The sequence below is a fragment of the Bos taurus genome, chromosome 16 (genome assembly GCF_002263795.3).
Source record: "Bos taurus isolate L1 Dominette 01449 registration number 42190680 breed Hereford chromosome 16, ARS-UCD2.0, whole genome shotgun sequence".
NCBI lineage: Eukaryota > Metazoa > Chordata > Mammalia > Artiodactyla > Bovidae > Bos > Bos taurus.
In genome coordinates, this window is record NC_037343.1 from 57397963 (window position 1) to 57413139 (window position 15177).

At 38.9% G+C, this 15177-nt stretch overlaps 1 protein-coding gene across 5 annotated transcripts in view; it reads right to left on the reverse strand.

The window, feature by feature from the left end:
• The window catches only part of COP1 (COP1 E3 ubiquitin ligase), a 224457-nt gene that overhangs the window by 196516 nt on the left and 12764 nt on the right, over nt 1–15177 (reverse strand). For all 5 annotated transcript variants that reach the window (XM_005217087.5, XM_005217088.5, XM_059875396.1 and 2 more), the window contains 1 exon segment: nt 1166–1225. In XM_005217087.5, the coding sequence (XP_005217144.2) occupies nt 1166–1225 (60 nt within the window).

Consider the following 15177-nt stretch of genomic DNA (forward strand, 5'->3'; position numbering starts at 1 on the left):
TGATACATGCGGTCATCCCTTGGTATCCACAGGGAATTGCTTCCAGGGCCTCCAAGGATCCAAAATCCAAGAATGCTCAAGTCCCTTATACAAAATAGTACAGTATTAGCATATAGCTTACTGCACATCCTCCTGTATACTTTAAAGCATCTCTAGACCACTTATAATATCTAATATGATGTAAATACTATGGAAATAGTTGCCAATGAGCTGCAAATTCAAGTTTCTCTTTTTAGAATTTTCTGGAATTTTTTTTCAAATACTTCTGAGCCCTAGTTGGTTGAACCCACAGATGCTGAACCTGCAGATATGTAGGGCCAACTGTACATGCAATTAAATGTCATTCAGCCTCAGAAAGGAAGGAAACTGTGACACACGCTACAACATGGATGAAACCGGAGCACACTATGCTGAGTGAAATGAGACAGTCACAAAAAACAGATACTGGTTGATTTACTTATATGAGGTATCCAGGGTAGTCAAAAGTCACAGCAAGTAGAATGGTGACTAGCAGAGGTTGGGGAAGAGGGATATGGGGACTTGTTTAATAAGGACAGTTTCTGTTTTACAAGATGAAAACATTCTGGAGACTGACTGCACAACAATGTGAACAACACTCAACATTACTCACTTAAAAATGACTAAGATGGTACATTTTACGATATGTGTATTTCATCACAACTGAAATGCTTTCAAAATACACAAATTTATGTGACATATAACCTAAAGACAGCACTGAGTAGTGTTAAAGGACCAGAAATTTTTAATCCTCTAATATCCTTTTTCAATGACCTGCTAGCCTGCTTTAACGACCCTCACATTTGACCCCCAGGAGTGAGTTAAAGGTATTTCATGCTTCATTCTGATACCCAGCACCCTCCAGTTTCCTAAAACAGCAGTCAAAGCTCTTTAAACAATTAATAAACCCAGAAGTTTATTAATTATAATTTCATATTTGATTTCATGGTAAATCAAAGTATTTCACAGAAACTACACCATTAACCACATTTGCCTTGAGACGTCAAACCTATAAAGTCATATCAGTCAAGGAAATATGATTCAAAATAACCAACAGCAACTATAAAAATGCAACTTCTCACTGGCTACATTTACACACAAGTTAAAAACTGCCAGAAGACAATTTCACTAAATAAAATCATCTTACCAAAAGCTGTGACCACACTTCGTCATGTATGCTTCCTCGATCATATCAAAGCAGATGGGGCTAAAAACAAATAGAAAAATAATTAATACATTTTTTAATTAGACTAATTACAAATTGGAAAAAGTCATAACAGTATCAACAAAATCATATTTCAGTACACAGGTAAGTCTTCAAATTTTTTACTGATGAGAGATGAAATTTCTATTGGGCTGAATGAACTTCAGTGGATTGCTGGTAAAATAATAATCTGTGGGCCATCAAGTTCTAACATGAATGAAATGAATAATTTAACTGACCCCAATATTTTAACTTGCCCGTAACTTTTTTCAGTGTGGTGCAATCACAAAAGTAATTAAGTTCTACCATCTTTTCGATCATCCCTGGTACCAGAGACAACACCTACTCATCTAAATGCTCTTCTATTTTCTATTTCAAAGAAAACTAATTTCCTGAGTGATAAATTTACAGTTACAATTTCAATAACTCTTCCAGGTGGTGAAGATGCTAATGATAACTAATACTTAACACAAGCTATGCATGTCCACTTAAATAATGACATATATTAACTCAATCCTTTATAGATAAGGAAATCAACACAAGTGATGTTAAAAGTCACAGAGCTAGCCAAATTTTCAAACTCAAGTGCATGTTCTCAACCACTATTCTATACTACTTTCACATACGATAAGTTAAATATCAAGTCACGCCAACTATGCCACATGTTCTGGCCAAGGAAAGGTGGTTATCAATCTCTTGAGAGGATACAGTCTATCAAAAATATGCAAAGCCTTACAAAAAGCAATTTCCCTTTATCCTTCCCCATTCTTCCTTCCAAAAACTCCATGAAGTCTCCAGAGATACAACAGCCACCTTGTGATCATAAAGACAACAACTATAGGCTAAGAACACAGGATATGAGTTCCTTGGTAACATTCTTCAGCAGTTGCATCAGCCATGAATTGTCTCTCTCTGGACTTCACATTACATGAGAAAAGCAAATCCTCATTTGCTCAAGCCAGTATTTATTGAGTTTTCTGTCACTGGTATACAAATCCAGTCCTTACTGATGATACATGACAATTAAACTGCAAATGAAAATTCTTCCACTCCCTTCAAGCAAAGTTTCCTGGGCATAAGTACCATCATAGAATGTGAGATTTGAAGTAAGTTATAAAGTCTCAATGTCACACAAGCTCGGCATTTCATCACCTATAGTATCCTGGCAAAGACTGCACTGGATTTGTCAAGTCTTTACTGTTCCAGACTCAGAAGAAGGAGAAATCTTTTAAATGTGGGGATTCGGTAGTTCTTCTTTTGGAACGAAGTCTATCTTGCTCCGTCTGATGAAGAAGGAAGAGGGGTGGGAGTCCCTCCTGAGGACACATGGATGAGCTGCCCAGGGTGCTCTGTGATCCCAGTCTGTGACTGAAGGATGCTGAAGAGCAGATCCGGGATAGACAAATTTTATTTTACACTGGTACAGCTGGTCACTGGGTGCTCAAGCAGGTATCTTAAGGCCAATGTTTGTTTTTGTTTTTTTTTTACAGATAGACATATTTACTCAACTGTATATGAACAGTATATAGCTTTCAAATTTTCAACATTTTTTAATTAATTAATTTGGGTCTTCATGGCTGCACACAGACTTCTCATTGTGGTGGCTTCTCTTCTTGCAGAGCACAGGCTCTGGAGTGCAGGCTCGGCAGTTGTGACAGGCAGGCCCAGCAGCTCCACAGTATGCGGAATCTTCCTGGACTAGGGATCAAACCCATGTCTCCGGCATTGGGAGGCTGACACTTACCCACTGTACCACAAGGAAAGTCCTGAAATTTCAAAATTTTGAATACTTCAAACCTATTATGATTACCTATTATGAATCATATTCTACTTTGTAATCTTCCAGTTTTCTAAGCCCATCTCTTAGCATTCAAACTCCAAAAAGAGTGAAAATTATCTTTCTTGAGTGGACTATATATAGTTTTATGAGTAAGAAAAAGGAAGAGTTGCAAGTAATTCTCTTAATCTTAGAAAAGGCTGAGTCAAAGCATTATAGGCTGATTTTGAAGAGCAAATCTTCCTTTGTGTATACAGATCTCTTCAGGTCTACTTCAGCCCGCAAATCTTCCTTTGTGTATACAGATCTCTTCAGGTCTACTTCAGCCCCTAAGCCTGGAATCTTCAAATCACTTGTGTTCTACCCTTTCTCACAACTACCACTTACTCCTTGATTTCTCTGGTCACTAAGTCATACCTTTTCTTTTCTCCTTTTTTCTTTCTTTGATTTTTCTTTTTGTTTCTTTTCCCCAATTTTTTTTTTCTTTTCTCCTGGTCATGCTATGTGGCAAGCGGGATCTTAGTTCCCTGACCAGAGAGCAAAACTGTGGCTCCTGCAATGGAAGCATAGAGTCCTAACCACTGGACTGCCAGGGAATTCCCAACTCTCAGCTCTTCCCAATTTCAATGGGCAAAAACGTACTAAGGGTAGGTTTTGGGGAAAACTGTAAACAAACAGCATAGAACTCCTTCCACTCTGCCTATCAAGAGCCTCCAAAGACAATGAGCTGGAAGACCTAAGCGTAAGTACAAACACAGAAAGTATATGAACTGGCAGACAAGCTAAACACTATACCGATATCTGAAACTTCATGCGCCCCCAAATTTTTATACAGACCCCCCAAAATGTTTAGGGACCATCTCAAACTTTTAATGGACATCTGACACAGTGGCAACATCAAAAACAAGGAAGAAATCACAAATGGATTAAAGCCACTGCTGTGACCACTCATGCCTCCTGCACCACCATAAACCAGCAATTCTTGTAAATCAAGACAGAAATTCCAACAGAAAAAATGGGAAAGGATATCAATTCCTAGTTCACAAGAAGGGAAGACACACTACTTTTCAAGTATATAGAAAGATGTTCTGACTCAGTAGTAATCAAAATATGCAAATTAAGATGATAAAATAACATTACCTCCATTAAATCATTAGAAAATTAGAATACCAAGTATATTAGGGAGGATATGGAAAAACAAGAATTTTCATGAAGAAACATCTGGCAAAGCAACCTACATTGAATTTTCATATACTTATTACCCAGTAATCCCACTCCTGTAATTTGTACATAGGTAAAATGCAGTACTTGGATGCAATCTCAAAAACGACAGAATGATCTCTGTTTGTTTCCAAGGCAAACCATTCAATATCACAGTAATCCAAACCTATGCCCCAACCAGTAACGCTGAAGAAGCTGACGTTGAATGGTTCTATGAAGACCTACAAGATCTTTTAGAATTAACACCCAAAAAAGATGTCCTTTTCATTATAGGGGACTAGAATGCAAAAGGAGGAAGTCAAGAAACACCTGGAGTAACAGGCAAATTTGGCCTTGGAATACGGAACGAAGCAGGGCAAAGACTAATAGAGTTTTGCCAAGAGAATGTACTGATCGTAGCAAACACCCTCTTCCAACAACACAAGAGAAGACTCTATACATGGACATCACCAGATGGTCAACACCTAAATCAGACTGATTTTATTCTTTGCAGCCAAAGATGGAGAAGCTCTATATGGTCAGCAAAAACAAGACAAGGAGCTGACTGGCTCAGATCATGAACTCCTTATTGCCAAATTCAGACTTAAATTGAAGAAAGTGGGGAAAACCACTAGACCATTCAGGTATGACCTAAATCAAATCCCTTATGATTATTCAGTGGAAGTGAGAAATAGATTTAAGGGACTAGATCTGAAAGATAGAGTGCCTGATGAACTATGGACAGAGGTTTGTGACATTGTACAGGAGACAGGGATTAAGACCATCCCCATGGAAAAGAAATGCAAAAAAAGCAAAATGGCTGTCTGGGGAGCCCTTACAAATAGCTGTGAAAAGAAGAAAAGCGAAAAGCAAAGGAGAAAAGGAAAGATATTCCCACCTGAATGCAGAGTTCCAAAGAATAGCAAGGAGAGATAAGAAAGCCTTCCTCAGTGATGAATGCAAAGAAATAGAGGAAAACAACAGAATGGGAAAGACTAGAGATGTCTTCAAGAAAATCAGCGATACCAAGGGAACATTTCATGCAAAGATGGGGTCGATAAAGGACAGAAATGGTAAGGACCTAACAGAAGCAGAAGATATTAAGAAGAGGTGGCAAGAATACACAGAACAACTGTACAAAAAAGATCTTCACGACCCAGAGAATCACGATTGTGTGATCACTGGCCTACAGCCAGACATCCCGGAATGTGAAGTCAAGTGGGCCTTAGAAAGCATCACCACAAACAAAGCTAGTGGAGGTGATGGAATTCCAGGTGAGCTATTTCAAATTATGAAAGATGATGCTGTGAAAGTGCTGCACTCAATATGTCAGCAAGTTTGGAAAAGTCAGCAGTGGCCACAGGAATGGAAAAGGTCAGTTTTCATTCCAATGCCAAAGAAAGGCAATGCCAAAGAATGCTCAAACTACCGCACAGTTGCACTCATCTCACACGCTAGTAAAGCAAAGCTCAAAATTCTCCAAGCCAGGCTTCAGCAATACATGAACCGTGAACTTCCAAATGTTCAAGCTGATTTTAGAAAAGGCAGAGAAACCAGAGATCAAATTGCCAACATTCGCTGGATCATCGAAAAAGCAAGAGAGTTCCAGAAAAACATATATTTCTGCTTTATTGACTATGCCAAAGCCTTTGACTTTGCCTTTGACTTTCCACAATAAACTGTGGAAAATTCTGAAAGAGATGGGAATTCCAAACCACCTGACCTGCCTCTTGAGAAACCTATATGCAGGTCAGGAAGCAACAGTTAGAACTGGACATGGAACAACAGACTGGTTCCCAATAGGAAAAGGAGTACGTCAAGGCTGTATATTGTCATCCTGCTTATTTAACTGCTATGCAGAGTACATCATGAGAAACGCTGGGCTGGAAGAAGCACAAGCTGGAATCAAGATTGCCGGGAGAAATATCAATAACCTCAGATATGCAGATGACACCACCCTTATGGCAGAAAGTGAAGAGGAACTCAAAAGCCTCTTGATGAAAGTGAAAGAGGAGAGTGAAAAAGTTGGCTTAAAGCTCAATGTTCAGAAAACGAAGATCATGGCATCTGGTCCCATCACTTCATGGGAAAGAGATGGGGAAAAAGTGGAAACAGTGTCAGACTTTAATTTTTTGGGCTCCAAAATCACTGCAGATGGTGACTGCAGGCATGAAATTAAAAGACGCTTACTCTTTGGAAGGAAAGTTATGACCAACTTAGATAGCATATTGAAAAGCAGAGACATTACTTTGCCAACAAAGGTTCATCTAGTCAAGGCTATGGTTTTTCTAGTGGTCATGTATGGATGTTAGAGTTGGACTGTGAAGAAAGCTGAGCACCGAAGAATTGATGCTTTTGAATTGTGGTGTTGGAGAAGACTCTTGAGAGTCCTTTGGACTGCAAGGAGATACATCCAGTCCATTCTGAAGGAGATCAGCCCTGGTGCTCACTGGAAGGACTGATGGTGAAGCTGAAACTCCAGTACTTTGGCCACCTCACACGAAGAGTTGACTCACTGGAAAAGACCCTGATGCTGGGAGGGATTGGGGGCAGGGGGAGAAGGGGACGACAGAGGATGAGATGGCTGGACGGCATCACTGACTCGATGGACGTGAGTCTGAGTGAACTCGGGAGTTGGTGATGGACAGGGAGGCCTGGTGTGCTGCGATTCATGGGGTCGCAAAGACACAGACACGACTGAGCGACTGAACTGAACTGAACCCAACATAAAAATATACACATCAGCATTTGTGTACATATATGTAAATATATATATACATGTTTACATTTGTGTGTGTATGTGTGTATATGTGTATACACAGCTAAGAGAAAAACACCCACATCTGTCAATAGGGAATACCTTTGAGGATACTGGCAACAAACTGGATACTTCTTACAGTAGGGAACTACAGGCAGCCTTAATGATCAAAATTACTAGAATGGAGAAGTAAAAATGTGCTTAGATATATATATATAGATACTGGAAAACATCTATATAGTATAGATTCTAGTCAGGGAGCACCATGACTGGATATTTTGTCAAGTGAAAACAGAAATGAAAATAAGATCTGTGACACAATAGGATTCACATAAAATTAAAACACTAAAAATATGTTTCACATGTATCGGTTCACAGGTACACATATAATCAAAAACACATATAAATTACAATAGAAAACCAAGAGAAGAGGTTAGGAAAATAAGAAAAAGTAGGGAGAGGAATATAATACCTTATTCAATAGAATCTAAAAAGGACATCAATAGTAAAACGTACCATTACACGCAACTAAAAAAGAAACAACTCTGCTAATTAAACTAAACACTTCTTTATCAGTTAGGAATTTTACCTTTTCTAAAAAAGCTCTTTTAGATTTAAGTTTTATCATACATCACTCTTGTGGAAAACACATACACACACTTATAATTATGTTTTCCAACAAATTCTCATTCTTCAGGGTTTAACTTTTCTGAATCACTTGTTGACTAAGTCACTGATTTCCAGATTTTTCCACATAATACTTTCTGTGGTGAAGTATCATTTACTAGGAGAATTCATAATGGAACTAAAAGCTGTTGTTTCTGGGACTGTAAGCCAAGTTTACATTCAGTCAGATCATCTGCATCTGACTCCAGCTTTAGGAATGTTGCTAAACATGTCTAATTCACCAAATTCTAATCTGTTGAGGCAGGCATTTTCTCTGTTGACATATCCGTGTGAAATGACAGCTACCTCCAAGAATTTTTTTTTAATGCCATTATCTACAATCCAATTTTCAAATTTGCCAAAGAATAAATGAAGGAAAAACTAGAATCAAAGAACATGACAAAGTGAAACAAAGCAAAAGAGGAGCCCTGCGCTGGTTAATGAACAAGGTGAAACACGATTAGTTCACTCTGGACTTGAGGTCAAAATTTAAATGAAGCAGACTTACCCTCTTACTATGCACACTTAGGAACTGGCTGGCGGTCGGGGGGTTGCAGGGTGGCGGCGGGGCTTGGGCAGCAGGGAGAATAAATAAACCAACTGCTTTTAGACACTGGACACTAAGCAACACAGTACTGAGATCTCTGAGGAAAGCAGACAAATGAAACGAAGCTATCATAGATTCAGCTTGTTGCCTTCAAGAGAAAGCTTCCCAGGCCCAAGGAGGGAGAACACAGGCAGAGCACCACAATCTTGCTGGAACAAGAAAGAGGAAAGAATTTACAGCAGGACACCCAAGAAGGAGCTACAAGAAGAAAATCCGAAAAAAATCTACATAGCATTCTCATCAGATTCACTGCCGAATACTAGTCACATGTGCCCAAGGTGAACACTCCACAAGATCATAACATTAGAGACAAAGGATAATTTCCATGGGCTGATTAGTACGTGAAATACAAGTTGAGAAAAGAAGCAGAAAATCAGATCTCAACAGACACTACCCAAGTTAAAACACACAGAGAAAAAGAAAACACAGCATCTATGGGCTGTGGGTCAGTATCAAATCAATCAAAATAAATATATGAAGACACTGGCTGAAGTGCATTTTAAAATAACAATTAACAAAAAACAAACAAAAAAAAGGACACCTCACCACATATCCAAGAAGTTCAGAAAACTCCAAGTAGAATTAAAAAAAAAAAAAAAAACCACCCTGATACATACACTGCATTTAAACCGATAACAGCAAAAATGAAGAGAAAATCTTGACGGCAGTCTCAGAAAAAAGACACACCACATACAGAGGAAGAAAACTAAGAGTACAGCAGAGTTCTCATCAGAAACTGCAGCAGCCAAGAGAGTCTGGAGAGCTTCTGGACTGGTGGGGACCTGGGGAGAATCGCACACGTGGAGAGGCACGGAAGCTCTGTGCCCTTTCCCTGTACCTTGTTCTATGCATCTTTCCCATCTGGCTGTTTCTGAGTTATATCCTTTAATATTAAACCAATAATATGGTCATTATTCCAACTTCTAGAGGTGATGGATCATCTACATAGTGGGAACTGGTTGGTTGCTGCAGTACTCCATACAGGAAGCATCTGTTCAAGTCTTTTGCCCAATTAAAACACTGGGTTGGGGAAAACGGCCAAGATGGTGGAGTAGAAAGATATTGAGCTCACCTCATCACACGTGCACACCAAAATCACAACAATATGCAGAACAATTATCACTGAAAATGAGTGAAATCTACCAGATTAAAAAAAAAAAAATCTACAACTACAGACATAAAGAAGTAACCACATCAAGACCATTAAGAGGGACAGACTTGCAATATAATCAAATCCCATACCTCCCAGGTGGGTGACCCACAAACTGGAGACTAATTATATAACAGAGGTTCTCCCACAGGAGGAGTGAGAGTTCTGAGCCCCATGTCAGCCCCTGCAGCTCAGGGGTCCAGCACCAGGAAAAAGAGCCCCCAGAGGATTTGGCTTTGAAGGCCAGCAGGGCTTGACTGCAGGAGCTCCACAAGACTGGGGAAAACAGAGACATCACTCTTAGAGTGAAGTGTAGTGAAGTCGCTCAGTTGTGTCCGACTCTTTGTGATCCCATTGACTGTAGCCCGTAAGGCTCCTCCGTCCATGGGATTTTCCAGGCAAGAATACTGGAGTGGGTTGCCATTTCCTTCTCCAGGGGGAACTCTTAAAAGGATGCACACAAAATCATACACCCAACAGGACCAAGGGTAAAAGCAATCATCTGACAGGAGCCTGGGCCAGACCAACCTGCTGATCTCAGACGGTCTTCAGGAGAAAGAGGGGGCCACGGCAGCCCACCCTTGGGGCTCTGGAGACATTCTGGCATCAAGACCTTGCCCTGCTTAACATCTGTAAGCTCCAGTGCTGGGATTCCTCAGGCCAAACAGCAAACTGGGTAGGGACACAGGCCCACCATTCAGCAGACAAGCTGCCTAAGACTTCCTGCCTCGACATACCCCTAGACACTGCACTGCTAACAGAGGGCCAAGTCCCAGTTCTACCCATGAGAGGTCAGGCATCGGACCCTCCCGCCATAATGGGGCACAAGCCTTTAGACCAGCCTCACCCTTCAGCGGGCAGACACCATAAACAAGACAACTATAGTTCCACAAACCAAGTCTGCAAAGGCAGGTCAGACACTACCTGGGACCCAGTGACAAGAAGGGAGGGCACAAGACATTTCCTACAAAGAGCCACTTCTCCAAGATGGAGAACATGGTTAAAATGACCATACTACTCAAGATAATCTAGATTCAATGCAAACCCCTATTAAATTATCAATGATATTTTTCATAGAAAAAAATGCATATTTGTATGGAAACACAAAAGACCCTAAATAGCCAAAACAATCTTGAGAAAGGAGAACAGAGCTGGAGGACTCACGCTCTCTGACTTCAGGCTGTACTATATAGCGACAGTAATCAAAACAGTATGGTCCGGGCACTAAAACAGACATACAGATCAATGAAACAGGACAGAAGGCCCAGGAATAGACCCACAACCTTATGATCATTCAATCCACGACAAAGGAGGGAAGAACATGCAATGGAAAAAATGCAGTCTCTGCAATAACTTGCTAGGAAAACTGTACATGTGAAAGAATGAAAGCAGAACATTCTCTAACACTATAAACAAAAATAAACTCAAAATGGATTAAAGACCTAAATGTGAGACAGAATACTAAAAAACTCTTAAAGGAAAACACTCTTTAAGCAAAACACTCTTTGACATAAACTGTAGCAAGATTTTTTTTGGATCTGTCTCTGAGGAAAATTGAAAATCAAAACAAGAATAAAGAAATTGGACTTAAGTCAAACCTATATGGTTGTGCACAGCAAAGAAAACCACACAAAACGAAAAGATAACCTACAGACTGGAAGAAAATATTTGCAAAGGATGCTATCAACAGGGGATTAACTTCCAAAACAGACAACTCATGCAATTCAATATTTTTAAAAAAATTTAAAAATGGGCAGAAGACCTAAATAGACATTTCTCCAAAGAAGATATACAGGTGGCCAAGAGGCCCATGAAAAGATGCTCAATACTGCTAATTATTAAGAAAAATGCAAATCAGAACTATTATGAGGTATCACACCAGTCAGAATGGCCATCATTAAACAGTCCACAGATAACAAATGCTGCAGAGAAAAAGGAACCCTCCTACACTGTGGGTGGGAGTGTAAACTGTACAGCCACCACGGTAAACAGTCTGAAAGTTGCTTAAAAACTAAAAGCAGTTACTACATGATCCTGTAATCCCACTCCTGGGCATATATTCAGATAAAACTCTAATTCAAAAAGACATATACACCCCAATTTTTACAGTAGTACTATTTACAATAGCCAAGTCACAGAAACAACCCAAATGTCCATTAACAGATGAATGGATAAAGACGTGGTGTGTGTGTGTGTATATATACACAATGGAATATTACTCAGCCATAAAAAAGAATGAAATAATGCCATTTGCAGCAACATGGACATACCCAAATATCCTATGAGAACACTTACATGTGGAATCTAAAAAAAAAATGCTACAAATAAACTTATTTACAAAGCATAAAACAGACTCACAGACATAGAAAACAAACTTACAATTATTAAAGAGGATAGCAGGGAAGGGGCTGGGGCAAACCAGGGTGAGATAAACTAGGAGTCTGGAATTAGCAGATACAAACTACTATATATAAAATAGGTAAACAACAAGAACACTTAGTATAGCACAGGGAACTATAATCCATACCTTATAATAACCTAATATGGGAAAGAACCTGAAAAAGGATACATATATGTATAAGCGAATCACTTTGCTGTACACCTGATACTAAAACATTATAAATTTACTATATTTCAACTTTTTAATGGTTTAAAAAAAAAACTATATAGCAAAAGACAATCGACTGATATCTTCAAAATAACTAAAAGAAAAAAAAACTTTAAACTTAAAATTTTATATCCAGCAAAAATAAAAAATTCAAATATAAAGACAAAACAAGTAATTTCCAAAATAAACAAATAAATAACTTAGAGAATTCATTGCATACAGACTTCACTATCTGATATATTCACGTAAGTTCTATGAGGCACAAGCTGGAATCTAGATTGCCGGGAGAAATATCAATAACCTCAGATATGCAGATGACACCACACTTACCGCAGAAAGTGAAGAGGAACTAAAGAGCCTCTTGATGAAAGTGAAAGCAGAGAGTGAAAAGGCTGGCTTAAAACTCAACATTCAAAAAACTAAAATCATGGCATTCGGTCCCATTGCTTCATGGCAAATAGATGGGGAAACAATGGAAACAGTGACAGACTTTATTTTCCTGGGCTCCAAAATCACTGCAGATGGTGACTGCAGCCATGAAATTAAAAGACGCTTGCTCCTTGGAAGAAAAGCTATGACAAACCTAGCTGCTGCTGCTGCTAAGTTGCTTCAGTCGTGTCCGACTCTGTGCGACCCCACAGACGGCAGCCCACCAGGCTCTGCCGTCCCTGGGATTCTCCAGGCAAGAACACTGGAGTGGGTTGCCATTGCCTTCTCCATTGTGTAAAAGTGAAAAGTGAAAGTGAAGTCTTTCAGTCGCGTCCGACTTGTAGCGACCCCATGGACTGCAGCCTACCAGGCTCTTCCATCCATGGGATTTTCTAGGCAAGAGTACTGGAGTGGCTTGCCATTGCCTTCTCCGTGACAAACCTAGACAGCATATTAAAAAGCAGAGACATTACTTTGTTGACAAAGGTCTATATACAGTCAAAGCTGTGGTTTTTCCAGTAGTCATGTATGGATGTGAGAGTGGGACCATAAAGAAAGCTGAGCACTGAAGAACTGATGCTTTTGAACTGTGGTGTTGGAGAAGATTCTTGAGAGTCTGCAAGGAGATCAAATCAATCAATCCTAAAGGAAATCAGTCCTGAATATTCATTGGAAGGACTGATTCTGCAGATGAAGCTCCAATACTTTGGCCTCCTGATGTGACGAACTGACTCACTGGAAAATATCCTGATGCTGGCAAAGACTGAAGGCAGGAGGAGATGGTGACGATAGAGGACGAAAGATTGGATGGCATCACCGAATCAATGGACATGAGTTTGAGCAAGCTCCCGGAGTTGGTGATGGACAGGGAAGCCTGGCGTGCTGCAGTCCATGGGATCGCAAAGAGTCCGACACAACTAAGCAACTGAACTGAACTGGAATAAGGAATACAAAGACAGCAAATATACACAAAGACAGAAAGAGCTCTAAAAGTGGTAACAATGAATATAAATATGAAACATTTTATGTTTAATCACTCTAAACTATAAGCAGCAGGAAGAGTTCACAATTGAATATAGAGCATAATACCATGCCTAGAAACAAGGCAAGCACAAGAGGAAAACAGTAAGACAAATGGAAATTATAACCTAGTATTTTAAGATGGACTAAAAAAAATAAAATTACAAAGCATTGAAAGATAAAGAAAATTCTCAATTAGGCAACCTCAGAAATTAATTATTGGGAAGAAAAACTTATTTTAAAAGAAGTTAAAGAACTCAGGAAAACTTAGAAATAAAGAAAAAGACATAAGAGCAAAGAAGCATAACGGATACTGATTTAAGAGAAAACCAGATGGCTATTTTAGGTATCTGATTTTGCAACCTTACCACAAAACTTTTGATAGACCATGGAGTGAACCACACTAGTAGTGATTATCTGATCTTTTCATCTTACCATTGTTTAGTAAAATAATGATCTTCAGTTGAATCTCGTGAAGAAGATAAATTCATAGCAGCTGTCAAAACTAAAGGTAGATATTATACTGCACAATCCTTAAGCTTGCCAAAAGGTTATGTGCGTCATTTAACCACGTTAAGAACCAACAGAGCAGAACAGATATAGATACAGAAAATTATTTTTTAGTTCACTATTTTGTATTTAAGTTAATACATCATCTCAGTTAAGCAAGGGTTTCATAACAACTGGCCTGACACTCAAGTTAAATTTTCAATCAGTGCCTTATTTATACTCTTCCTTTTATATGTATTATCTGCTTCAAAACCAGCATCCAAACTTACCAAACGATAATAAATGGTACAATAAGGCCACTGCTCAATCCATACATATTTTGATAGCAACACTAATTCTATTATGCTTCCACAAAATGTGTCAACTGATTCTAGTAGCACTGATTCTAACTAACCAAGCATTCAATTTTTCAAATTTTAAGTATTATACAAAAAAACATTATCAAGATAATCAGGACCAGGCACAATTAAGAATCATTTAGGAAAATAAGGACTGGTTACACCTTATCTTACCTAACAGGATCAAAGAACCACTTTCGTATTTTGGTACCAAACGTGAAATCCTGGCAAACACCACCTGATCCCTTTCAGTGATTTGTATGTTCCAGTGTCTTCATACGTGTATTATATAATCTGAACCTCACAATCCTTTAATGGGATACCACTACATCTCAATTTATAAATGAAAATAAAAAAACACACTCAAACATTCATTTGCCCTGAGTTAAATCTCAGGGCTTTTAATTCCAAGTCCAGTGCCCTCTGCATCAGAAGATAAAGGAAACAAATACATGTATCACTGTGACCATGAAATTTCAAATCACTATCAGCATTGAGAAAACCTTGGAAAAATTATTTTGAATATGCTGAAATTTATATACATCTTTCAAGAGTGAAAGACACCCAACAAAAGTCAGCCACAGAAGTGTTTCTTCCTTCCCCTCAAAATGTCCAAAACTTGACACTTCCCTAGCTTCCTCCTTCCCCTTAAACCAGCTGCTTTGTGACTATTCCCAAGCTACCCTTCATTTTCAATTGGCCCTAAGTGGATTCAGGACTGAAAGACAAGGAAATAAATGAAAAGGAAAATAATACTAACTTCAAATCATTTTAACACCTATACAGATAACACTAGATCCCAAGCACCAATTTCCACAGACAGCAGTTAAGTTCTAGCCTCTGTCCATTCATCTCACTCCTTCCTAACTTCATTTGATATGATAAAAGCCCT